The sequence below is a fragment of the Calypte anna genome, chromosome 6 (assembly GCF_003957555.1).
Source record: "Calypte anna isolate BGI_N300 chromosome 6, bCalAnn1_v1.p, whole genome shotgun sequence".
NCBI classification, from domain to species: domain Eukaryota; kingdom Metazoa; phylum Chordata; class Aves; order Apodiformes; family Trochilidae; genus Calypte; species Calypte anna.
In genome coordinates, this window is record NC_044252.1 from 22,656,855 (window position 1) to 22,683,612 (window position 26,758).

At 41.6% G+C, this 26,758-nt stretch overlaps 1 protein-coding gene across 1 annotated transcript in view; it reads left to right on the forward strand.

The window, feature by feature from the left end:
* The window catches only part of CNNM2 (cyclin and CBS domain divalent metal cation transport mediator 2), a 113,936-nt gene that overhangs the window by 72,638 nt on the left and 14,540 nt on the right, over positions 1–26,758 (forward strand). Inside the window, exons 2-3 of the mRNA XM_008490393.2 lie at positions 18,262–18,405; positions 25,639–25,776. Of these exons, the coding sequence (XP_008488615.2) occupies positions 18,262–18,405; positions 25,639–25,776 (282 nt within the window). The remainder of the gene's footprint in view (positions 1–18,261; positions 18,406–25,638; positions 25,777–26,758) is intronic.

Here is a 26,758-nt window from a genome sequence, read left to right on the forward strand (position 1 = left end):
TTCCTCAGCAATCTCAGTTGGTGAAATTTCAGTTGTTTGTTTACTAACCTAGTGATTTTAGGTGGACTTGCATTTCATAGATCAAAAGCTAAATGTAGGGATTGATAAACTATGAGGATCCCTGGTGAGCTCACAATAACACAGTTGTATTCCCCTCTCTCTCTTTGCCTGAAGGCCCTGGCATGGACTTTCACTCCACATATGAGCAATGCCTAGGACCACGTTGAAGCAAGATCCAAAGCAGAAGTCTCTAATTTGCTTTTTATTTTACGCCATTGAATTCCCCGTCTGCACTTTCCTCACCAGAGTTAGCAGGCCAAACCCTTATGCTTGGGATTATATTTGTCAAAACCAACAGACAGCAAAATCCAGCTGTCTGGAGAGATGGTCCCTTGTGTATCTGAAGAGCACAGCAGGCACCAAACCTCAGTGCCTGATGTTCCGCCTGCCAAGCAATGATCTTGTACACAACATCAGGACAGTTCACTGGAGAGCCCCACGTGCTGGGGCTTGGGCAGCTTTCAGCCTGGTACTCCATGTGCTGGGGCCTTCTCCCATCAGGAGCCACAGGTCACATTCCTCTCCAGCTCTTACTCTAAAGCAGGGAGCTTTGGTTGCCAAATAAATCTTTTCAGGCAGGAAGGAATTTTATGTAGGGAGGATTTACCTGTTAGTGGATTAGGGTATCCCAGAGTCAGTGGCCCTGCCAGCTCCACAAGAACCTGCCCACTGCTGCCTGCTACCCTCTTGCAGCTTTTGCAACCAGGCTCTGCATGACCCTGCTGCTGTTTGGCAACCTGCTCATTTCTCCCAAGGGGGATGTTGAGCAGGTAGCCTAGGAAGGATTCTGTCAGGGCTGCTGTTTTCAGGGATATCGTTATGTCTTTTGGATGGGGGATAGGAGCTTAGCTTCAGAAAGATTTTACAGCATGTTGTTGATTCTTAAGTTGTCCCAGGACCTCTAAATGACCAACTGTCAATTAACTCTGACCTCTTGTGGTTTCAAAATCTGGATCCAAATGCTGAGGTTTGACTGTCTCTGTCTCAAACTCCTGACCGCAGTTCCTATTTTTAAGCAGGAATGGAAGACCATGATCTTCTGGAATTCATTAGCTTTCCCCCACCCCCCTGCTGCTCTCCCCAGCTCCTTTGCCATCTCTCAGAGATGTTGCTGTGTTAGAGCTGCTGTCTCAGAGCTGCTGACTACTGCAGTAGTATATCAGAGTCATAGCTTGGGATACCTACACAGCATCACGTTTTACAGGAGCATCTCAGTACAGAAGCAACTTCTAAGTCCAAACTGCCTCATCCTGGCACTTTCTCCCTTACTATTGCTTGCCTGTTCTCTTCTGTTCATGTTTTTGTTACTGGGGACATCCAGTGGTGTGGCTGACATCCTCTGGGTCAGGGTAGAGCTACAGTTGTCCCTGCAGCTGCCTGTACCACACTTGTTTTCCCATGGCAGCTGGACCACCTGCTGATGTCCAGCTCGGCCTCTCCACCCGTGGCCACTCAGAAGAAACCCTGGAGGCTTCAGCTCTCCTCACAAAGCGCTAACTCGATTATTGGACTTTGGATTAAAGTAAAGGCTCTGGGAGCAGAGCACAGATCACAGCGTTAGTCCACTGAGACATGTGCTTAGCAGCAGGGGTGTGTTTCCTTTGGGTTTCATATTTAGGTTAGAAATGCTTTCTTTTGGGGGCCAAATTATCATTCTCAGACACTGTAGTCAGTCTTACTATCAGCCTCACAGAGATTGCATGTATAAAGGAAGTGACAGAAATAGATAAGTTTGTTTCCAAAACAAAACCCTTTGGTCCAGAGAAAAGATACCTGCCTCTAGGGAAAGAGAAGAAGGCCCCCATCTCTCCTACTTCTCTGAGCTCAAGGTCTCTCATCCTTTGTCTCCGACTTGTTTCCCATCTCTTATCATTTACTAGAAAAACATTCCAGCATGTGTGCAATGTTAGACCACCAAAAAAGATGAAGATGACATGGATGCACAGCTACTTATCTATTTATAGGGAGAGAAGAACAAAAATTATATGGGAAAATTAAAATCTGTAAGTACTCTGGGAGAGATGGATGGAAAAAAGGATGCTTTCATTGTTCACAAGGTTCAGGAGACTTTCTCACGAACAGCTTGGTGTAACCCCCTGGGCAACTGACTTGTATGACCAATGGGATTTCTGTGCACAACCTCCCCTTTTGTTTCTCAAGTATCTTGCTCACTTCAGCAAATAACTGCTACAGCAGTTGTACCTTCTTGTGGTAGTGTGCTCTTGCCTTCCTTCTTGGTACTTTGTATGCTCATCCTCTGGTGTAACTCGCACACTAATATTAACACTTCTGATCATGTAACTCGTATTCATGCTCTTCTTTCCAACAAAAGTTTGTGTTGTTTTCATTCCAGTTACCATTTCATAGTCCTTTAAACAATTGAAGATATTGCTTATGTCCTTTGAGAACAGAAAGCTGCTGCCAGATCAGTGAAATCTCTTTCTGAAGTTACTTTCTTGTTGCCTATGCTTTCTCCTGCTATTTGTCTACTTAGTTCCAGAAGCACCACCATCTTCTCTCAGATCTCCCCTGCTAACCAGGTTTCATTAGCCCTAGTGTTTGGAAAACACATCTGCTTCTTACATCTTTGAGGAAAGAATTGCTGTAATATTTGTTTACAGTTCAATGATTGTTCTTGATTAAAGCTCCTAAAGATGTGCTCTCGGCTCCCACCTCAGAGGTTGACACATCACAAGGGGTCTAGGAGCAGTTTTCAGTTTTTGAAAGAGTGTTTTGTAAGAAACCATTAAAGTGGGACACATGAGGGTAGAGGGTGATGCTGCCTCAAATGCAATAAGAAATTTAAGGCACATGACTTAGGGTGGGAATGGAGGTCCCTCCATTGCAGGTGAGATGCAGGATGGGTAAGATCTGAGTATATTTCTTCTTGTATCCTTTTATATGTCTCCCCTCCGTACATCTAGGGCAGTGCCAACCTCAACTGTACTTTCTTCCATGAGCCCTTTCACACAGCTCATTTTGGCCGCAAAAACCTTTCCTAGAATTATCTGCAGAGTGCTCCCCTTGGGTCACTTCTACTGTGACACTTCAGGAAACAGCCATTCTGCAGTGGCCAGACCACCAGGCCAACTTGGTGATATTTATACCTACTGAAATGGCACATCTGATAAAGCATTGGAGCAATTATGCTGTCCCAGCCATCATCTCTACAGTCCTTCTACCTCCTCCTCCCTTGCCCCTTTGAAACGGAGGTACTCAGGCCTCTCTTATCCTTGTGTTGCCATGGCTTCCACTGTGGAATACAGTACAGAAGCAGGCAAATTACAAGGTAATTTAATGAGCTGGGGCAGAGAGTGTGGTTTGAGCACTGGTTCAAATGCTACCCCTGTGGAAGTAACATGAATCCTACTTGCAATTCTTGTCATTCTCCCTTTTCTTCTCTTCCCCCTTCCCTGTATTTTGTTTCTGTTGATAAGTCTCTAAATGTTGCCTTTGAAAAAACCACTATTGCCAACCACTAATTTCAGCTTCAGCTTTCCTTAGAAATACACCCGTGTGGGATTCAGGGCTCTGGGACTGTCCCAGGATTGCATCTGCTCTCACTTTCTGCCCAGAGGAGCCTGGGGCAATCTGTTCAGTGATACACCACACTCTGTCCTCCTTGGCCTGGAAGCTCCTCTGCTTTTGAGTTTGGTCATTTGAGCACTTAAAGTGGTGGTTGGTTTCCATATTTGTCATGTAAGATCTTGCTAATATCACTAGAAAAATAGCTTTACTTTGCAGGGACCTGTAACAGTTTGATTTCAGGCTTTTAAGTTTTGTATATTGTATACAGTGAGGAAGATTGCTTAATACTTGGATGAAAAACTTTCAGAAAATAATGTGGTCTGATAATTTTTTTTAGCTTGCATCCAAGGACTGTTTCTGATGTTTCAGTAAAAGGTATCTTAAAAACAATAAGCCTCTTGTCAGTAGAGAGCTCAGCTGTACAGGGTTCTGCATTCCCAACGAGCATTTTTAGCAGCCCACAAATTGTAAGAGGTTGAAGACTATTGTAGCAGTCAATCTGGCAAATCATTTCCTTTGAGTTGTGACACTGCATAAATATTTTGCTGTCCTGCCAAGAACTGTTGTTCTGCCAGACCTGTCATCATCTCAGTGAATAATAGATGTGAGCTCCTGATCACTGGTGGTTGTAAAAGAACTTTATGTTCCTGGGAAGCTAGGATTGGTTTGGAATTCTCGGTCTCAGGATCTAGAACTAGACTTGTTCTCTGGTCACCATATTGTGATCTGGTCTTGTTCTAGATCACAGAATAGTACTTTTCCCTTGTACTGTGTGGCTGAAGCTATTATAGAGTTGATAATTTTCAGCCAGCAAGAAGGTTGTGATGTTGTGAAGTGGGACAGAGATCTGTAGAGTTTCTGTAAGAAGCCTGTGAGATTTCACTGCTTCAGTTGTGCAAGTGCATTTTTTTTCATCCTTGGTCCTATATGCTTTTCTGGATATTTGATGCAATAGGAGTTGCAGGGAGGGAGAGAAGACAGTGCTTAACATCAACAGCTTTTCTATAAGAAAGGAATACAGTAGCTGTGGAAGTAAGCAAATGAGACACCACCAGCCTTTAAAGGCTGAGAGGGAACAAATTCTGCTCCTGGGAGTAATTAATTTCTGGGAAGATGTCTGCCACTTCTGCTATACACAGCTTTTGTGTGAAGCTCTCCATTAAACTCTACAGATAGTGTCTACTCTGGGTATGGTGTTATTTCAGTAGCTTTATTGTACTTTAGAAAAACATTGAGCTATATATTTTCCAGGTCATCCAAGAGTTCTTTTTATTGGTGGTTAATTGTTATGAAACTGCTAGTAAAGTACCTGGTCTTTTTGCTGAAAATTTTCTTTCTTGTGAAAACCAGGCTTCTGTGCTCATCTAGGAAGGCATTTAGGCAGGGTGGGTTGGCTGGATGTTAAAACAGGCTTCTGTGGCAGTTTTAAGTACTATAGTATAAGTGCTCTAAATGCACTTCTAAGTGCTTGGACAAATGTGATGACATGGAACTGAGTGCTGTTAGCTTAAAAAAAAAAGCACGGAATATTCTTCATCCATTTTACTAATTCCCCAGAAGCATGGGTAAAGTATATATTATCAGTCAAAAAAAACCTCTCAGATTTTCCAATTGTTATGTTTCCCTCATCTTAATCACTGCAACCAATTGGTCGATTTTATGTGTATCTTTTGGTGAAAGGTAAGAAATTTGGTATTGAGGACACCAAAACAAGGAGGAGTAATTAGAGATTAAAATTCATACCCCTCAGACTTGTGCAAATGTCTTATGAAGAAGTTCTGTCATGTAACTATCAATGTGTATTTCTTTTATATAGAAGGGGCATTAGAGTATGGAGCATTCTCACAAGGTTAGCAGTTGTGGTAGTAATTTGAAGTATTTCCTCTAAAAGAGCGTAATTGCTCAGGACCTCAGTGAAGCTGATGGAGTTTTGTTCCCCAGGAGATGGGTATTAGGGCCCCAGAAGACTTCTTTGCACCTCACTTATAGTTCATGACATATTTTGCTGGAGTGGAGGAGTTGAAAAATATGTGGACTAGATGTCTCTTCAGTGAGCCTCTTGGACTTGTCTCCCAGTCTGTTTATTTTATTGTGTATTTCTTGTGTCAGAGAAGTTCTCAAGGGAATTTACCATTCAGCATTTTATACAGAGATTATAATAAATCCAAGAGTGAGTTTTATGCTTTGTCTGCTTTATGGCAAAGCTCACTGGAACTTTAATTCATTTTTTTGTCATGTGTGACTTCAGTTCCATGAGCTAATATTAGTCATACAGTGAAGAGACATCTATATATAAACAAAGAGTTTTGTATGTTTCCATATATATTCATGTTTCTATATATAAGCAAAATGCTTTCATAGGAATATTTTAAAATATGTCACATTTTGTCATGTATTTTATGGTGGGAAAGTGTAATCGGAAAAAATGCATTTAGATCTTGTGGGACAGTAAGGTAAAATAGCTACTTGTGTGAACTGGATCTTTTTTTAGATGCAGGCGCTACAGAAATAGCCAAGTGATAGCCCCACTGTGAACTCCAAATGCATTTCCTTTTCACCAGGGCTTGCTGGGCTGTTTGTCTAACCCTTGTAAGGACAGTGATGCAGCATGCATAGCCGGGCTCCTGGCTTCTGGAAGGCCTGGAAGGATGGGGACCTTTGCATGTATTAATCTGGTGTGTGTAAAGATGCAGAGCAGTAGATGGTACATAGTTCCTCTGATTTAGACTAAGTGTGCATTTGAGCTCTACTAGGAAATACTTGATGTTTCAAGTAAATAAATTGTGCACGGTTGTCCTGGTTTGGACCAGGATAAAGGTGATTTTCTGTTTTTTATAATCACTTATTCACAGCAATTTTGGGGGGTTTTCTTTCTTCGCTTTGTCATGAAGAAATAAGAACCTTTTTTCTGCAAGTGGAAATTACAGCTATATTTTGAAGTTTGTTATCTCCTGTCATTTGGAGGGGCTGGCATAGGGTCTGCAGTTTTACTGCTGTGGGGGAGGTTGCTTGGGGGTTCGTTTGTTTTGCTGGTTGAGGTTTTATGTTATTGTTTTGGGTTTCTTCATTGTTATATATTTTTCTCCTTACTTATCCAAATACCATGCTTCTTTAAGTTTTGTGAAAATGTTCTGTATGGGCAAGAGAGGGAATTTTTCCTTTTGCTTCCTCTGAGGTAGAGATGAGCAGTCAGCCCTGACCTGTTCTGTGAAAGCAGCATCACCTGGCCATTAGCTGCATTTGTGGAGGGGACTGTCCTGAGCAGAAAGAGGATGCAGAAAGCAAATCTCCAAGATTGCTCTTCCAAGAGTAAATCTCCAAGAGCATTGCAGACCCCAAGAAGAGGTCTGGGGGAAAAGGTGTGGGTGTGTTGCTATTTCAGTGGGAGATCAACAGGGGTAAGTAAGGGTGTTACAGTCAGGAAAGTTATGAAATGCTAGACCCATCTGTTTAAAGAACTATCAAACAAACCCCATCTACATCTATATCTACATCTACATATGGCTGTGACTCTTTAGCTTTTCCAAACTCTCATGCCCCCATCCTTGGATATTCTCATGTGAACCCCATGCAGTGACAGATATCCATTCTGGTATCATTAATATGGTAGATAAATACTGCTGTTTAAACTATAGATTTTATGGCAAGTCCTCAGAGCCTAGAAGACTGATATCCTGTTTGGGGTTTGTGTTGATATTTTTGTATGGACATACTCAGAATGTCTGGATTTACAATCCATCACAACAAATAACAGTGAAGTCTGCCCATGTTTGTTGCATGACCTAGTTATCCATGTCCTTTCTAGCAGAAGTTAGAGCTGGTTTACTTCAGTGTTTGTTGGGATGTAGAAAAATTCAGTCTAAGCCTAGCTAAAAATAAACAAATGCAGAGCAGAAGCCATGACAATGGGACACCATTGCTATGAGGCCATTTCCATGGTCAGAGGATTTTAGGGATGCAAGGATGCTGGCATTGTGCACTGTCTGAGTGCTTTTAGTGTGGGCAAGGATTTGTGGGCAAAGCCGTATGGGTTGTTTGAGGCTTAATTCACCTTCTGCTCTCACAAGGGAAACTAATTTGACCTGTGCCAATGGGTTCAGCCATAGTAAATGATGTTATTTCCTCAGGTAGTGGAGTTGTCCTTTACCACAACTCTCATTGGAATACTGCAGAAGGGGCTGGGTTCATCAGGTCAGTGGATCGGAGCCCTACAAGCAGATTGTTCAAATGGACCATTGTGAGCTCGTGCTGTCCTGAGGTATCTTGATGCAATGCTATTGCATGGTATGAGGAAGAAAGTATGGGAGCCTAGGCTTAGGTAAAATCATAGAGATACCCTGACTCCCTCATTTGCAGGCAAGGTGAACAAGATAGAGGTCTGTCCCTTGCCAGAGGAGACTGAGTGAAAAAGTGTTTTGCTTATGAGAAGCTATGCCACAAAGCTTGTTCTGGAGTAAAATTGTCAAAGTAAACAAAGTCCCAGAAATGATATTAAAGCTAAGTACTTAGGTCACTGAGGAGCAAATATGTTCAGATTAATTTTGGATGGAGCTAAAATAATCATAGACTTCTGCACAACACCAAAGAAAACAGGGATGGCTCCACTACACCTTCCCTGAGCTAAAGAGGAGGATCATGAAAGAAATACCATCCTGGCAAAATTCCTGTTACATCACATTTCTTCATCACTTTATGATAAATATTTGACAAAAAGAATTCGGATAATATTGTAAGGTACATGTGAGTTGCATGTCGTCCTTTGTCATCCACACCCAGCAGCTGGAAGGCTGTTGAGCTGCTCTGATTTATGTGCCATCTTTGAAATAATTTTGGCCTGAATTTTAAAAATAACCAATGAGCAGCCATTCCGCTAATTCTTTTTATTGTCATCTTGCTTCCTCAAATGCCATGCTTAATGTCTCTGTCATTGGGTTAGGAAAACTGAGTAAATACTGTGGAAAAATATTACAATTAAATTTGGGGACAGGTTCATTTGAAATGAATTCAGCATTTACTTAAAAGAATAGTAGCCTAGACATACGAAAGGCAGCTACAGTTGCTTACTCATTTTAGTTTGTGGTCTTAGTTCCAACTTGATTTTTTTTCACAGTCTGGGTATATCCTGTTGGACCTTAGTCTTCCAGAGTAAAGGAACTCTTCATCACAGCAAAAGCAGTGGTGGCAAGTTGACAAAATCAGTCTCTTGTTTTAAGCTCTTCTCATCTTTGTTATATTTCCAGTGTCTTATTGCTCCAGGCTACCTCTTCACCTTACCTCCAGTTCTCTTCAGTGGCTGTTGCTGAAGGAGCAAAACTGTCCTATCTGAGAGGTTTTCTTCATCCATCAAGAGCTCTGGGAAAATGCAGGCTACCAGTAGGAGGCTATGCAGAGTGACGCTAAGAAACACTAATTAGATGGTTGTTCACAAATAGAAATTTTAAAAAGTTGCTTTATAAAGTTAGTAATAAAAAATATTCATAGTGTAATTGCCACAGAAATTGATCTTTGAAGTCTCTTTTATTCCATTTCTGAAAACTGACCCAGTAACACGATTTTTGAGAAAATTAATCTTGCTGTTTCTGTATGGAAAGACGATGTTTTATTACAAGTTCACTTGTAAATCTTATGTGTGTGTGTGTGTGTGTATATATATATACATCCTATGAACAAAGCCAGTTATTCTACATTTGTTCTTCAACAGTATTAAGAATGCATTAAAGTATACCATCAGTATTGTTACTCTTTCAAACAAGGTGGTTTACTGAAATCTTTCCTTTTCCTAGAGACACTGAGTCAGCACTTGAAGTAGTTCTTTTGGTCTCTTTGCATGATAGACTTTTAAAGTAACATGTCATCAAGATAAACTCTACTTAAATCCTTTGCGAAATTCAAAATCATGGTTCTTTTCCCTCTGTATACATTATTGTATTAGTATTCTGCAAAAAATTGCAGTTTGAGGTGGTTGGGTATCTCAGTGCCTAGTTCTAAAACCATAGGTGCTCCTTTGTCTGTTTGCTATTGTGTCAGACGGTTTCACCACATCCTTGGGTGGTTAAAATTATTTCCCCCCCCCCTCCTATCCATAACCTGATCTGCACATGCCCTCAACAAAGAGGATTAGGTCCAGTCAGAAGTGCTCTATTCTGTGCCATTAGCTAAAAGCAAAGTGAAGATGCTGCTGGTGGCTTCAGAAGGTTGGAAATGAATGCTCCAGTTGAGGTTCTCTGATCTTGACACTTTGCTACATTTAGGTGTGCCAAACCTTTTTAGTCTTTAAAAGAACCACTTCGCAGCCAGAATATATTCCCCTGTTCCCACTGCATTTTCTTGACAGTGTGATTCACAGTTCTGCAGCAGCCATGCTTGCATGGTTACACCTCACAGGACCTTACCCTGGCAAAAAGCCAATGGGAGTAGCAGGTTGTGCTTCGTGTGCCCTCACGTTGCTGCAGTATCCTTCATTTTCTGCTGCAGCAGCTGGAGGTTGGGCTGTGATGGCCACTGCCGCAGCACCGGGCACGGGTCGGTGCTGCCCCGTGTTATGATCCAGAGAAACAAACGTGCAGCATCAGAGCCCCAGCGCTCACGTGGCCCCGATCCTGCACTCGTGGGATGTCAAGGTCACTGGTGCTGGTCGTGTTTGGAGGCGTGTTTGTCGTGCAGCTTTGCTTGCTGTGGAAGCACACGCACCTGAGTGGTTCTGGGGCTGTATAAATCCCGCAAGGATGTCGTCACCAATTTAGAAAGCTAACAGGGGAGCTTTTCATTAAGCTTCCCCTGGCTCCTGCTGCAATATAAATTAGAAAGCCTTGCGCTGAGCTTGAAAAATTTGACAGTGCCATCGACCAGCTGGGGCTTTGAGCTGCTGGGAATGCAAACTGCATGTGATATAAATGGCCTGAAGTAAAACAGGCCATTAAAATAGAATATTAATAACCTAACAGGTTGGTAACACATGAACCCTTTTAGATTTATGCCCCAAATACTGACCTAAAAGTAAAATACAGGAGCTTCTGATGGTAATAATAATAAAAAAAGATTGTGTCTAGCCCCCAGTTCCTTTCATGACCCACAGCCCCAAGATGCTGCTCTGCCTTTTCAGCTCATATGCTTTGCCCTCAGCATGGCCTAGGTCCTTATGTAAGCAGGCTGGCCTCAGCTAACCTCCTCCTGAGGCCCAAACATGTTTCTGTTGTGCCTTCTAGTACTTTACCATTGTTAGATTTTAAATCTCATGGTGGAGATGCCAAAATCCAGAAGCTCCCCAAATTAAACCCGATTTGCTCTAGGAGTTGAGGGAGGCAGGATTAGAGGATTAGATCGGTAGGATTTTTGGCTGCAATGATACAGAACAAGGCTGTTGTTTCTGTTGGTGTCTTGTTTTGGTTACCTGAACAGCAAAGTCAGTTGAGTTCTTTCTTAGTTGTTCTGGGTTGGTTTCTATTTTTGTTGCTCATAAACATTTTTGGACATTCTTATATGGTGGAATAACTGTTGGTTAGTGAAAGTAGCCTGTTGCCCAGGTGGAGTGATGGAGAAGACTTAACGAAGGGCTCAAGAAATTGTACTCCCTAGGGCAGAAGAAAGGGGAGAAGAAGGTGTGGTGGGCACAAGTCATAGCAGCAATGCAAAGCTCCAGGAGGAGACACTGAACAGGCCATGGCAGATATTGATCATTGCTATGGAGTCCCAGGCTCAAGTATACAAGTATATATCAAGTATATATCTCAAAGGACATCTGTCTGCATTTAGCAGCAGGCCTGCACCCAGACCCCACCAGGTCTGGGGAGGACCTGGAGCTTTGAGTTCAGCAAACGCCAGGTTTTGTGCTCCCTCTGCTGGCTGCATTTTTGCTGGCTAGTGCCTGTTCTTCATCCCTGAAGGAATGCTGAAATCATCGGGGACAATCTTGAACAAATATGGAATTAATAAAATCAGCGTAGCTCCTTTTTAGGGTCCTTGAACACTAAGAAAAAATAATTGTTGACCATGCTGTGGAGGTGACAAGTTAGTAAGGAAATGTATTTCTTACACTTCTTTCCAAAAGGTCATTAGTTGCCTTGGGAAGTGGAGTCAGAGGGAAAATCAAATCAGCCTAAGTCACTCTTCAGTATCTTTTGAATATAGTGTGGAAGGCTTGAACCATGACCAAGAATGACTTCAGTATTCTGTTTGCTTGACTTGAATTTTATCTGAATTTTTTGTTCTGTGTTAGCCCAGATGGTGATCGGTCTCTCTCCAGACTCAATATTTGCTCTTCTCATTGCTGCCACCCCTTCTCTCAGCTTTAGTTTGCTGCACTCCCTTCAAGTGCTTCCTTGATTTGTTTTTTTAAACTTCCACCCTGTTTCTCATCTCAAACCACCAGTGTCCTGATATCACAACTCAGGTTAGAGCCTCAGAGGGGGATCAAAAACCACTTTGTTTTCAAGAGAGTTTTCTTTGTGAAGCTTTATGTTCTCCATCTGTTGCTTTCCTGCTTCAGGTCCAGGAGGTACTTCTCTAGGACATTAGCTTCTAGTTTTGGGAAGCATGTTCTGGGAAGCATGATCAGATGTTCTGGCCAATACTGAGAGCAGCCCATCTAGTGGTGTGCATTATACACTTTGTGTACCCTGCTTATAGACAATCCCAGCCATATGCAGTCTAAATCCTGTTCGGGACTGTATGGCTGGCAAGCATTGGCACACTGTTTGTGTCAAGGGTATAATTTCTAATGGTCAAGGAGTTTCTGAAGCTTTTCCTCTCAGCTCTTTAGTTTCACTCTTGCTGCCTGCCTACACCTGGCAATAGTTTTCCCTAGTGTTCTCACTTTGCCTGACTCTTCTCTAAGATTTCCACTCAGCAGAACACTGGGTTGAAATGACCTTTTCCCTTACTCTCAAGTTATTTCTAGTTCCCAGATAATTTCTTTCACACGTGTATCTATGGTGACTTCTCAGCTTCTGATCCAAGATTGTTGCCAGGCTCGGTTCAGTTGCACACAAAGCTGAAGCAAGTAGCAGCCTTCTAGAGTTACACTCTCACTCTTACAAGCAGCAGCAAAGTAAATTAAGTTTGGTAGCATGCTTCTCACCAGAATCTGACCAGACGGGATTGAAGGATAGGTGGCAGTGGTTTAGTTGGAGCGCATACACTGAGTGACAGGCTTCTGGAGATGGAAAATGTTATCTCATCACTTCTCTTTCACCTGCCGTGGGGGTAGCAGAGAAGTATTGAGTCCTTTCTAGGAGTCCAGTCGAGTATTTCAAGTTGCAAGTAGCTGAGCTTCTGCCCTTTCCCTTGGGAAAGTATTTCTTACAGATACAATTCACTGAGAGGAAGTAATTCTGAAACTCTTCGTCATTTTTCCTTTTTTTGGTGTCCTCCCACTTTAAACAGCTTTAACACAAAGAATCTATTTAAAGCACTGCTTTTTTATTTTCCTGTGAAGGTTGATGTGGTTTCTGGTTAATGTTTGTACAAGACTGAGAGTTCTCAGGTTTAAAGGCAAAGAACCACCATATTCCCTGTGGTTGCGCTGATAACTTTCACGCGTTTCCCTGAGGGTCTAGGTGAGGTTCATGTGGCTGAATTAAATGACTGTCAGTTATTCAGTTCCTTTCCAAAATAAATACTGAAAAAAATGTGTATTTTGGTGCAAAAATTTTATGTTTGCGTAGAAGTTCTGGGTTTCTCTTGATTCTGCGAATGGTGTCATGTTGGGAACCCAAAGGCAGCGTATACCAAATGGTATTGTGGAGGAGAAAGTAGCAGTCTGATTTCCCCATTGAAAATAATCAAAGTGCAAAAGAAAACAGCATGAATACAAATTTCTGCTAATAGAAGAGAGATTTAATGTCCTTGAACTGTGCTAGAGAAAAGAATTTTAGAAAACACTTGTTACTTACGTATAATGACTTGCAAGCTAGTGCTACTCTAGAGGGAGTTGTTTTTAATGGTTAAATTATACACCACATTTTGCATTTAATTCTTTTGCATAATGTGTTGTTAAATTGGTGAATCTCAATGATGGATCATATTGTTTACCTTTATAGAAATCAGTCAACACCAAAACAGTTGCATAAGAATAGACCAGGAGATTATTCAGAAGCACAGATCATTCATTAAGAAATTCAAGTACAGCTAAACATCTTTTGGGATCTTTCATGTCATCACAGGCATATTAAACAGTTTATAGCTTAACATTCCAGGGCGCTTACTAGCAGCAAATATACTCAGATTACTAGTTTTTACAAAAATGGACCAGCCTGGTTCTAGTTTTACCACAAAATTACTTAATGGGAATCTTCTGTTTTATAAATGTCAACCATGGCTTTGAGTTAGCACTGATTTTTGTTAATAAATGGAAACTGAAGGCTTTTAGTGAGATCTGGTCCTTGTGTGGTGGAAATAACACATACAAATCTTCCCAGCTGCTAAGTTCATAAACCTGCTCTTGCAGAAACAGGCATCTCTAGTTGCTTGCTTATGCAGATCATATACAAGTTGTTGCTCACTGCCCAGACCTTCTGAATTACACCCCTGCTGTTGGACCACTTAGTTCCTGAGATTCCTCTTTTGCTTGAAAGCTGGGCCATCAGTATTATAATTTTCTGTAGTGTAGTCTGGCTAGTGGTGTCATTTGGCTATTACTTGTTGGTCACATGCAAGGCCATATTGTGGCATTCAGGAAATTTTAGTGCTGTCTTTACATATCATTCTTGTATGCTGAAAATTTTCCAATTTACATGTCTTGTCATGTACCGGAGAACCCCAAACTGGGCACCAGTACTTCAGGTGCAGTCTACAAATGCTGAATAGAGGGTGGAAACTTTTTTTCTGTATCTTTTTCAAGGAATGGTCAAGGCACTGTAAGAGAATCAATATTTCAAGCATTTCTTCCAGTGCTGTTCCACGTGGTCGGTCAATCACATTGACTCTGTTGAGCTCATCTAGGTTCACTGACTCATGTGGATTTCACTAAGCATCTTCTTAATTAGCTTAATAAATTAATCAGAAGTTTTAGTAGAGAGCAAAATCCAAGCTGAGCAGCAAGATTTTGAGCCATGGGATGAAACTGGATTTACTTGTAACCGAACTCCTTGGTCCTTTCCCTTGCATGTAACTAAGAGATCAGCATTTGTCACAACTTGTGCTTGAAGCTGTGCCCACGTATAAGCTCCATAGGCTCTTGCTGATGATACCAACCATTGCTGTGAATGGGGGAGGGTGACACAGAAAGCAAGCACTGCCTGCCTGTGGCCCCAGAGGGATGGTGTGCCAGAGCACTGCCCACATTCTCTCCTGGTACTGCTTATTACACCTCATGCAGGTCATTTCTGCCTTCATCATCAGATCTGCCCATGATGCAGAGCTGCCTGCTTGCTAAATCTCATTCAATCAACTCTTAAAACAAGTGATTAGAGAAATATTGATGTTGTAGATGTAGTATTGTGAGAGTCTGTGGCCAGAAAATCAGCAAAGTATGGAAATTATTTATATGTTTTTCATGCACTCCTGCTCTCTCTGTTTAATTTGTGTTCTGCACTCAGAGCCCTAGGAAAAAAATAGACTGTCCAGGTTTCCTTACCTGGACACTTACTTTATGCAGCTCTTGTTAGGTATGTATTGTATGTACTTAGCAATGGAAAATAATTTTGAAGCCTTTCTCAGTTGAATAAAACAGTATGACAAATACCAGTGGCCCGATTAAGTCTTTGAATAAAACCATGGCCATTTTCTTTTTAAAACACTTTGAGAAGTCACTATTTTATTCACAAGCCACTTTTAAAGGTGGGTCCCTGCTGTGTTTTGCTCTTTTGTGATGTATAAAGAAACCTTTACACTTCTCTGGATTTTCCTTTCCTGCCTTGATTGCTTCCATATGTAGAGGGTATTTTCCAGTCACCTACACAGCAGTCTGAGAGGGCAGCCAGTCCAGGAATGCATCTTCATGCTACTCTGTCACCAGTGCCAATATGTGTTCTACTGTCTGAAGGTTCCTGGCAAATTACCAGATCTGGATCAAAATAAACTTACAAAGAAACAAGAGATGTACTTTTCACATCTGGTCTGTCTTATCAAGTGACTTCATGAACACTGGAGACAATGCAAACGAAGGAGAAGACTCAGGGAGCAAAAGGCAGCCTTTGAGTGATAAATAATAAAACTAAAAACAGAGATAATATCAGAGCCAGAAAAAATGTTTCTCGCCTTCTTTCTTATTGTAGAAAGTTCAAAATGTTCAACAACAATCTATAACTAATTCCTTACCATCTCACTTCGCCTAAGAGAGCAGTAACTGGAACAGATTTTGGTCATGACTCACGTTAGGCACTGTTGGTCAGATGAGAGCTCAGCAGCTGCTAAAATGGAGAGAATATAACATATTTTAGTGGTCCTACATTCTTGGTGGGGGCCACCTTGATGGAAAGGGCACGTAGATGGTTTTATGGCTAAAAGTTGCACACAGCTTTCCATGGCATTACAGCCCCTCGGCTTCTTCCCCAATTCTATTTCCATATATCGCTCTTGTTCCTTAGAGATGTGTCCAGGACTCCACTATTAGAAAGACTGTCCTTTTCAAAATGTAAAATATTATCATGGAATTCAGCTTTATCATAGGAAATCCAGAAATGGAGGAGAAGGATGTAATTTGGGGATTCTTATCAAAGCCAGAATTCCCTATTGATAGCAATGTTTGTTGTTGTTGAGTTTTTTGTTTGGTTTTGGTTCTGGTTTTTTGTTTATTTGTTTTTAATTATTTTTTATCCTCTTGTACAAATCTGAGCACTCTTCTCACTTACTAATGTGTGAGAATGGTGATCCTTGGGTATTAGCATCTGAACAATCATGTGCAAATGGACTTCTGCTCCATGGTAGTTCTTGAAGGAGTTACAAATTTTCAGCAGGTGTTGGAAACTAAATTACAGTATTTGGCTTGTCTGTGTTTGTTGTAGGAAATGTTTTTGTGCCACAGTTCTTCTTGAACATCATTAAAGGATGTAATTGCAGTAATACATTACAGGGCAAAAGCCATGGTAATAGTACTTACATTTTTCATATTTATGAAGTTACCTTTTTGTTTTAATGCTGTTCATTGAAAAGCAAAAGGAGCTGGATGTCCTGCAAAGAATGTAAAGAAATAAAACCTGGCATAGTGGAAGACCTTCACTACAATATGAGTGTTGATCCTTTAAAATCAGAAATCATCTTTCTGTTAATTCACCGTAGAATTAGTTCTCCTCAAGATAAGACTCAGCAGTGCTGTGGAGTTGGTATTTAAAGTATGTCCATCTGCATCTAAACGAGTAGCTCCAAGACAATCAGATTATGCAGTAGTTACTTTGGTGAGAATATCGCCTAAGTGGAATGGAAACTTCATTTTGAGTCTAATATTAGACCCTGCTTTGGAAAATTCCTTTTAAATGATCACAAGCTGGGAATAGCAAAAGAATTTAACTTTCGACAGACAGCATACACCAAGAATTTGTTTTTAACTGCTTATGTTGTGTCCCTGGGAAAGCAGATGTGAAAAACTTACCAAAGTGAATTGACTTGACCTGATGCAATGTTTATATCAGTAGTTGATAAGTTTTCCTCCCTCATCTAATTTGCTCGGGATATTTTCATTCTTTAAGCATGAGTAAGTCTAGGTTGGAATAGTTTGAATACTTTTTAGTCTAATAATCTGAATCTTAAAACATGCAGACATTATTGCCTATATTGCCTATAAAGGGGTGTAAGCAAAGTTGAACTATTTTGGTTATCTTCCATGGGTGGGGATAAGTATCGTTTTTAAGACTGGTGATGAGGAACATGAGGCAACGTTACTTGCCTCCTGGTAGTTCAGAACGTGTATTGATATTTGCTGTATTTGTATTTCAAAGTGTATTTATTGAACCCTTTGAATGTATATCCCTTTTTGTACAGCTTTACACAGGGAACTGGCTTTCAGTGGCAGCTAGGGAAACTGGCAACCAAGGATATCAAAGCGGATTTGAAGGGCCATGATATTGTTATTATTCCTGTGGCAAAAAGGACTTTAGGTGCTAATGAATACACTGAATGATGCACAGCTCAGGGATGTTTAGAGCCAGTAGTGTATCTCAGCTTTTGTCATTTTGAATATCTTAATTAATTCCTCAATACCCCCCCTCCCATATGGAACATGTCTAATTACATTATTTTTGGGTGAGGGAGAAGGAGAAGAGAAACTCATGGACTGGGCTGACCTCCTCTCCCTTGTACCCTTGTCCACATGCTTCTGTGGTTTGGCCTTTGTTGTTACCAAGGCTGAGGAGAACATCCACGGGAACCCAAAGGAGGGCTCCAGACTGGCTGCCTTCTGCCAGTGTGTGAGACAAGAAGTGGAACAGGCATCGAGAAGATAATGCAGTGAATTCAGTGCCAGGGTGACATTTTCACTGGAAAAGACATTAGAAAAGAGAACACTGATCTCTTTAGCCATCCTTTAGTTTGTTAGGAAAATTTATGGGTCCCAGGAATGCACTTCTCAAACAGAATTCAGATTATGATTTTAAGCATCTGTTAAACTTTGCTTTTTTGTTCATGAAGCCTGACACTAGCCATTTTGTCTTTATACCAGTGTGTCTGCTATAATCTCTGCTATAATTTCTGATCTTTCAGGAATTTCTAAAATGTCTAAATTTCTGATCTGTGTTCTTGCAGGCAAGTCTCACCTGGCTATAGTACAAAGAGTAAACAATGAAGGAGAAGGGGATCCTTTTTATGAAGTCCTGGGAATTGTCACTTTAGAAGATGTCATTGAAGAGATCATCAAATCTGAAATTCTGGATGAAACAGATCTATACAGTGAGTAGAAATATTTGCACTTTTTTTATAGCTGAGAGGCAAGACTCCATCCAGCAGCTGTTGTGTTTAATAGCTGTGTTCTGAGAGATGTTTAAGTTGCTGATTTAAAATCTCAATGATCAAATGGCCTACAGGTCGCTCAGATGGTAAAAGTAATTTTTGTTTTTGCACCATGAGCACTTCATGCCTTTATGCTGGATGAATTGAGGAACAGGACAGCTGTTTTTGAAACAGGATAACAGGTTTTGACCCTTCCATCAAGAAGGGTCAACACTGCAACAATCTATAACAATCCAGTCTCTTGTTAGCTGTTCTCCACCACAGTGGCCTTGTTAAGCCTTTTAGTTACAGTGCTCACAGCCTGACACATTTTTCCATAACTTCTCTGCCTCATGCGCTGGTAGTCCATGCGCTACCATATTTTAACAGGAAAGCAAGTAAAGTCCTCAACAAAGAGGACTGAAGTCTCTTTAAAGCCTCTGTCATTCATTCAGAAAACCTAAGAATGGCAAGTCTTCTTCAGGGCTAAAAACCAGCACATCCTAAATGACTCCTTTTTTTATCACTTCATACAGCTCCTTCCTTCCTTTGTAGTAACATGTCGAGGGAGATGATGTCTCAGGTCGACCATTACCTGGGACTTGGGAGATCTCTTTTCTTTCCCATTTCAGAGTTTGTCTTATCTTTGGCCAGTTATCAAGTGTCTTTACTTCTCTTTCTGTCTGCACAATCTGGCCTCTGTATACAGGACTTCCTTTCTCTCATTCTTCATCTCTCTTAACTGTCCTTTAGTTGCTTGCTGGCAGATACTATATTTTATTCTGTGTTCAGGCATAGCACAAGGATGTATCTAGATTCTATTGTAATAGAATAATTTTAAGTATCTTTAACACTGCTCATCTGTCCTTTGCTTTCTTTTTCTTTCCTCATGAAAGGGATCTGAATGTTTCTACAGCATCTTTTCCAAGCCAACACAAGCATCTTCTATCCTCCCTCCAAGCCAAATGTGAAATGAGCACTTTATACTGTGCGATAGACATATTTCAGCTTTTCTTAATAGATTGATATTGCCTGAGCTACTTTCTGTAGCTGGGCAGTGTTTTACCAGTATTATGTGTACAAAGGTTCATGTAAATCACAGTTGTGTTTTACACTGTGCTAAACAATCTAATTAATAGGTAAATCACAGAAATCCAGTTAGTATCAATTTCTTTTCATACTTTCACAAATTAATTGCTAGGCTAATCAGTTACAACATAATGCTTTTACAGGATGAATTCAGCTTTTCTTTATACTCCCCAAAAGATCCTATCTATGTCTCATCACTTTTGAGCTATTCCCATGTTTCTACAAGTGAAAAGGCATTGCATATGCTTTTTAGTGTGTTTTTTTCTCCCCTGTGTTTGTTAAGAGAAAGCACATGGATCATGTTGTGATCAAGCTTTGACCATTAATAGCATGTTAGAGAGCAAGGAAATGAGAATTTAATTTTGCGATCTGAAGACTTCCTAGGTTAACAAAATAGAGCTGGTGAACATGAGTTCATTTGAAATTCCTTTCCTGGGAAGGTTTTACAGTTGAAAATTCCTGGTTCAGAACAGGAGGGAAATTTCACTTCCTAGGCTGGAAATTTTGAGGGGTTAGTCCTGCTAGGTACTGTGAAAGTGAACTTTTAGCTTTTTTGTGAAGCACTGGAGTTAATTCCACTGTTTAAAATCAAATTAAACTCTATCAATAAGGGAGAGAGCAGAAATCTAGAGAAGCTATGAGGATCACAGGAAATGTGATAGGTTTTGGGTTTAGGCAGATTGACGTGCTGTAACCACTTTATTGTTTACAAGACATTAAGGCAGTTTGCTTTTGATGTTGATGTCAGCATACCAGTGCTAATAACCCCATCTAGTATTAGGGTTCTCTGATGCTGTTCCTTCTAAGCTGGTCTGTTCAGCTCAGACCAAGCCAACTTGAAGTCTTTGGACTGATTTTCTCTGTGCTAGATGTTTACTTAAAAGTAGACCTTATAGAGAAAAATGGCAGCATTGTTATACCTTTCCTCTGAAGTTTTAAAAATGTTTTATTTTGCATTGTTGGAAACTTGAAATTCAATGAAACAGCTGACCTTGGTGTAGGAGCTGTGCCTTTCTGCTGTTTCCATGAAAATCCATTTGAACTGTGTTAGGGTAGAAGCAATTGTGTATTTATAATTTTTCCTGAGAGCTGCTCTCACTCCTAAAGCTCTGCAGCTTCATTTCTCAAGGGTTGTATGTCCAATAAACATGTGGTATTTCTTAAGATTGTTCTAGTCTGCTATAGATTGCAGCTTACAGAAATCTTGGGAGCAAGGAGAAGACAGCACCAAGAAAAAATATTAAATATGTCTGACCTATCAGCATATGGATAGATCGAATGCTCCTGAGCATGAGACTTTTATTGGGAATGCAGATGGGGTGGACAGAAGAGGTTTCTATCATGACACAGATAGAGTCTGACTCTGTCTCAGCCAGCATCATGATTAAGACCTGTCAGTGTACATTTGGGTCTTAATAATGGAAAGTAGGAACATTTTTTCATGGATGATGGATGCACTATAGGACTCTGTCCTGCACTCCCATGGCCCTAGCCATGGTGGAAGAGCTTTTCTCAACCTTCTCAGAAGCCCAAGAGAAAAAGATATATATTCTCCATTGGCCTCACACCACAGAGTCTGCTTGAGTGAGCAGGTTTGTCTGCTGGTCTGTCTTATGTAGTGATTTCTAATTGAATTTAATCATCTCCTTAAGTGAAGCTGGAATATGCTTTTCATGCATACCACTACAGAGAGGGTTTGCCCTGTGTAAAATCTGGGATTTTCATTTTCTACAAATGAAATATGTTGTGGATAAATAGTCTGTTTGTAAGCATTACATTGTATTTTCACATCCTCACCTGCCTGCTGTTCAGCAGCCTATCTCGGCAATCACAAGCTTGTACTCCAGAGACGTTCAGTGACAGCCCGTGGGGCACATTTTTTACCAAGCTGCCACTGCTCTGGCAGCAATAGCTTTCACCTCATGATTTTTTTTTTTTTGCCTTGGCAAGTTGCTTCCCCAAGGGGAGGACCACATCTTAGCCAAACATTCCTACTTCCAAACAGCTGTCAAAACAGGTATGTTAAATACATGTGATTGTAAACTCTGTATCACTTCTCCCATTCAAACCACAGAGCTACAGGAATAAAAATTGTTTGCCCTAGTAAGTATTTCTACTGTCATCTAGTGAAACTTTAGCAGCATAGAAAAGGTTGTGGAATGCGAATTCATGTGGCCAGGCCTTCAGATATTGGCACAGTATTCAGGTATGGGCATCAGTATCCTGTGCTGGGAAAGCAGAGCTTTGTGTAGCTGGAGTCCAATCTTTAGATATACCAAGGTGGTTGCCACTTGTTAGACAGTGATGCTTTTACCTTGTTGGCCATTAGGACTGTGGACTGGCTAATGTTCTGCTGTGTAGTACTGGTAGGCTGCAGGAGCTGCATCCTTACGGGAAGCAGTTTTAGGCTGTTTAAGAGCTTCAGGTTGGTCCCACTGACTTTCTGTTAGTTGCCAAAATGCTGCAAGGGGCAAACTGGTTTTATGAACTAGGGACAAAAAGAACTAGCAAAACTAATTTACATAATTCCTAAGCCTTTGTTTTAAAATGAAACAAACTCACAGGCTTAAAAAGACCTGTGCAGGGCACAGGCTGTCAGCCTGGGTATGTGCATCACTGGAGGAGATGAGGGAGAGGGAGTGTGTGCTTATTGAGACTCTGAGATCCTGGCATCCACCCCTGAGTGCTTTGGTCTGGGCATCCTGGTACTGAGTATGGGCACAGGTTTAGTGAGAAGGGGGATTGCTTTCTTTTCCTGGAGCATCTATGATTCACGTCTCAAATAGTTGCTTGTCTCAGTCCTTGAAAAATTCTTGTGTGCCAGTTAGGGCTGCACTTTCATTTCATGAAATATTTTTGTCCTTATGCTCTTGTCTGGAGCTCACTGCAGATGTCTGTCCTGGTTAATACAGATCCTGAAGACAGCAGGACGAAAAAGAGCACAGGGAGAGAACAGGAACCCATCCCAGAACGTTGTGTGGGTGCATTTGCAGCACCCATCTCTCTGCTGTCTCCCTGACTGGCTGCTCAGGTGATACAAGGTTTGACCTCCGTGCACTGTAGCCATCTCCATCCCAGGCTGGGTGCTTCAAGGACATATATGCAGTAATTTCTGGTATTCTACATCAGGCCTAGAAGGTTAGGAATATGATAATAGAGATCACAACATTATTGGTATTTGGACCCATCCTCTTGAGATCTCTCCTTCATCCCAGGACCTCACAGTCAACCTCAATGCCTTTGATTTGCAGGAAAAGTCTAAATATTCCCAGAACCTACTGAAGGTAGTTGGAGTGTTTGTTGATATCTCACCAAAAGTTACACTGAGGCCATCGCTCATGTGTGACATTGTTCATGTTACAGAACGAGACTGCATTGCAGTACTGAAGCACCATACTGAGATAACTTCAGTGCCCAGGTCTCCATCTCACTTACTGTAGGAAGGACAAGCATGAAATACCTGGTCTGGATTCAGTTGCTTCTTTCACCATGCAATCCTTAATTCCTATGTTTTACAAGAAAGTCAGAAGTTGTTTGGATAGTGAAGAATTAAGACCACCCCTTACAAAAATCATAGAATGGTTTGGGTTGGAAGGGACCTTAAAGATCATTTAGTTCCAATCCCCCTGCATGGGCAGGGACACCTCCCACTAGATCAAGTTTCTCAAAACCCCGTCCAACCTGGCCTTGAAGCCAAGATAATGGCTTTAAGCCATATAGCTCTGCTCTCACTATGTAACATTTTTCTTGGGGCAAGCTTTCTGGACAAGCTGCCAAGGAAGCAGTAGGAGGAGTTGAAATTACTCATCACTGTATTAAGAGCCTGGATGTCTTACCTGGATGACTGATGCAGACAGAAAGATTTAAGGTATCCTCCCATGGTGTGATGCTGGCCCTGTTTTCAGGTACCAGAAGTGTAGTGTGAAGCCTGAGGTGGTACAGCTCATTCACAGGAGAAATACAGAGATTCTTTACCACCCCTCTGAAGAGACATTTCCCTGTCCCAGGGCCAAAATTTATTGCAGTAATTTTTGCCTCCCTGAAGAGAGCAATGAGAAAGCATCTCTGCCACACCATTGTAAAAAACAGCACTCGGAAAACTGCTTTCTGAGTTTTTCAGAAAAAAGCATAGTTTCTATTCTTTCCACTTACAAGACGTAGGAACTATTGAGAGCTTCTGCTATTCACTTTCTGTTGCTGCTGTTGGTATCCATATTTCCTTTAACTGAAAGTACAGATAAGGTCTGTCTCAGACTATAGTCCTAAAACAGGGACTGTTTTCAGTCTAACCACTCCTCTGGGTGGTTTCTATGTCTGATTTTGGAACAGAAGCTACAGTTCCTGATGTAGTCCAGGTCCTGGGTAAAGCACTAGTAGGACAAGAGGTTTTTGGTTTCAAAGAAGAAAAAGGGCATGGGTTGTCATCATTCTTCTCCATGTGCTTGGTAACAGGTATCTCAAGTGTTCTCATTTGCACTGCTCCCAGAATGAACTTTAGATGTATAGAGTAAATATGTTACTATTAGTACAGTATTGCTGTTGAGATGTGAGACTCCTATAATCGAGCATTGTCCATGGGAAGTTGAGGACCTGGATGTATTAATATCTAAAAGGCTAGGTAACTTGGGAAAATCTTTCTAGAAATCTGGTAATTACCAATATTGTGCATTTCCAATCCCCAAATTCAACCACTCTGAGCTTTTTGTAGTTTGTAGTATATATTTGTACACCTACAAGGCACCACATCTCAGTGGCTTCCTTGCTATGGTATATAATTTTTGTTATCTTTGCATGCATAAACAAAAATCTGGCAACAGCTATCTGGGAGTATGCATGAGGTTTCACCTACACTATTTCTTGTGCTTGCTTGAATTGTCTGCAGTGAATCAGTGTCCCAGAACTGCCTATGGTCTCTCACAAGTCCAGTAATTTCAAACCATTGACTAGGGGGCTGATAGACGAGTAGCTACAGCATTTTCAATATCTTTCCCCACTAAGACTGTAGAACCTGAGCCAGACATCAAGTATCAGGAGCTCACAGTAACTGCCTCAGGACTTGGGTTTCCTTCAATATATGGTGGAGCTCAGAGCTGTCTGACAGCATTCTGTGGGTTACAACCAATGCCATTTTACACACTGTCACGGACCAGAGCAAGACCCTGCCACCTAAGCAGGGACATTTCTCCCTGAAATGGATGTATACCATACCTCAACATTCCTATAGCTCTCCACTTACCTGGTTTCCCAGACATTTTGGCCGATTAGCTCAGCAGGTGGATGATAATAGCGACTTTGCCTCTGCAACTCCATCTTCCATGTTGTCTTTCACAAATGGGGGATTCCCCACCACAGATTAATTAAGTGGCATTTAGCTAAATTAAGGACAGGAGTCCAGGATCACTAGCTGGCCAAATCCCATATCTGAACTGCTGAAGCTACTCAGTACTTCGTTCTGGTGTTGGTGACTGGAAAGCAGACAAAGTTTCCCACTTCTAGGCTATACAACTTACCAACCTTTGCTGAAGTTTCAACAGGGTAAAAGAGACAGCACACACTAGCTATTGGAGTTACTTGGACAAAAAGGCTTGTGCATTTTGCCAGAACTGTGGAGATCCAGTGGAGTCATGGTACAGCCTGAGAAATAAGTCTTTGTATATTTTGTCTATGCAATTGCTGGGAGGTTTTGAAGGGATGTGTATGGAAAAAAGAAGTATCTAACACTGATATTTTTGTAGAACAACTTTTGGTGGTTAATAACACTGCTGGACTCCTAATCCCCACCTAGAGGTGTACACATGCAGTATGCAGAGCCAATCTGCAATTAGATGTTTGCAAGCAGAGACTTTACCCCACTGAACTGGCAGAAACTGTAGGTGCCTGGCTCTGCAGGACAGAGGCTCCCCTCCGGGGGAGCTGGCAGCCCAGCTGGATGGTTGTTTCTGGTTTGTGCTGCATGCTGATGAGCAGAGCTTTGCATGAGGGGTCTGTCAGCACCCAGCGCTCTGGGTAGCCATCCTGGCTGACTCCATCCAGCGTGGTTCTTGTTGGTCCCTGTTCTAACAGAAATCGCTTCCTTCCTTTCTTTTCCCCCTCTCCCTTCCCCAGCTGATAACAAGACGAAAAAGAAAGTAGCTCATCGGGACAGGAAGCAGGACTTCTCTGCCTTTAAGCAGACAGACAGCGAGATGAAGGTTAAAATATCACCGCAGCTCCTCCTGGCAATGCACCGGTTCCTGGCAACAGGCAAGTGTGGGTTATCTGTTTGTGTGATCATGCCAGGGCCTCAGAGGCAGCTTGTCAGCAAAGGCCGGTGAGGTGGGTGGGACAGTGCAGGTGGGAAGGGAGGCTGGATTTTGGGGTGACAAGTAATGCCACTGTTGTGTTTTTCTTTTTAAATTCTCTCCTCTCCTGTGTTCAGTGTCGGCATGAACCCTCTGAGACATTTGCCAGGGGTGGACCAGTAACTTTAAATTGGTCTGAAAGGTAAGGATGAATGCCAAGTGCCGCACTGCATGTCTAGAGTCCGTCAGATTAACGACTAGCAAGTACACCCCATTAGGAAGAGCTCAGGGAACAAACCAAAGAGGACTCGATACCACTGGCCAGCTGATTGTAATTGCACTCTGGCGCCTTCTCCAGAAAGAGATGCTGGACTTTTTGCAGGAAGGTCTAAACCTGTTCCATGAAACTTTCTGACTCCAAGTGAAAAACTCTCCCAGCACATGTAATGCAAACTGCGCAGGCGGTTGAACTGTACTTTTTAAAATGGATTTCTGGCTGGCATGTGACCTCCGTTGATGACTTCAGGTTTCAGAGGACAGTTGTCTCCATCCCAGAACACCTTGATATTTTAGCCCTTGGGTGGGCAGTCTTGCAGAGAGGCCAGGGCCTTGAATGTTTTCTTGCAGCTGATGCTGTCTTTCGTCATAAGGTTGGTCCCTTCACCTCAGAGATGAGACGTGTTAACAGGAGAGGCTGTGGAAAACATACCTTCCTATTGCTCATGCTGTCTCTTTTTGACATGTAAAGACTTCTCACATGCAGGTCTTTCAGATGGGCGTCTTTCACTGCTATGTTCAACATGTATTCATGGGTAGAAAATTATAAAGCTGTTTAGTCTCAAGTTTGCCAGCTCCAGTTGGAAATTGGTACTTCTCCTCCTCTAAAATGCAGTAATTGCCTGCCTAGATGCTCCTAGTCTGGCTTCATGCTTTATTTTACGTCT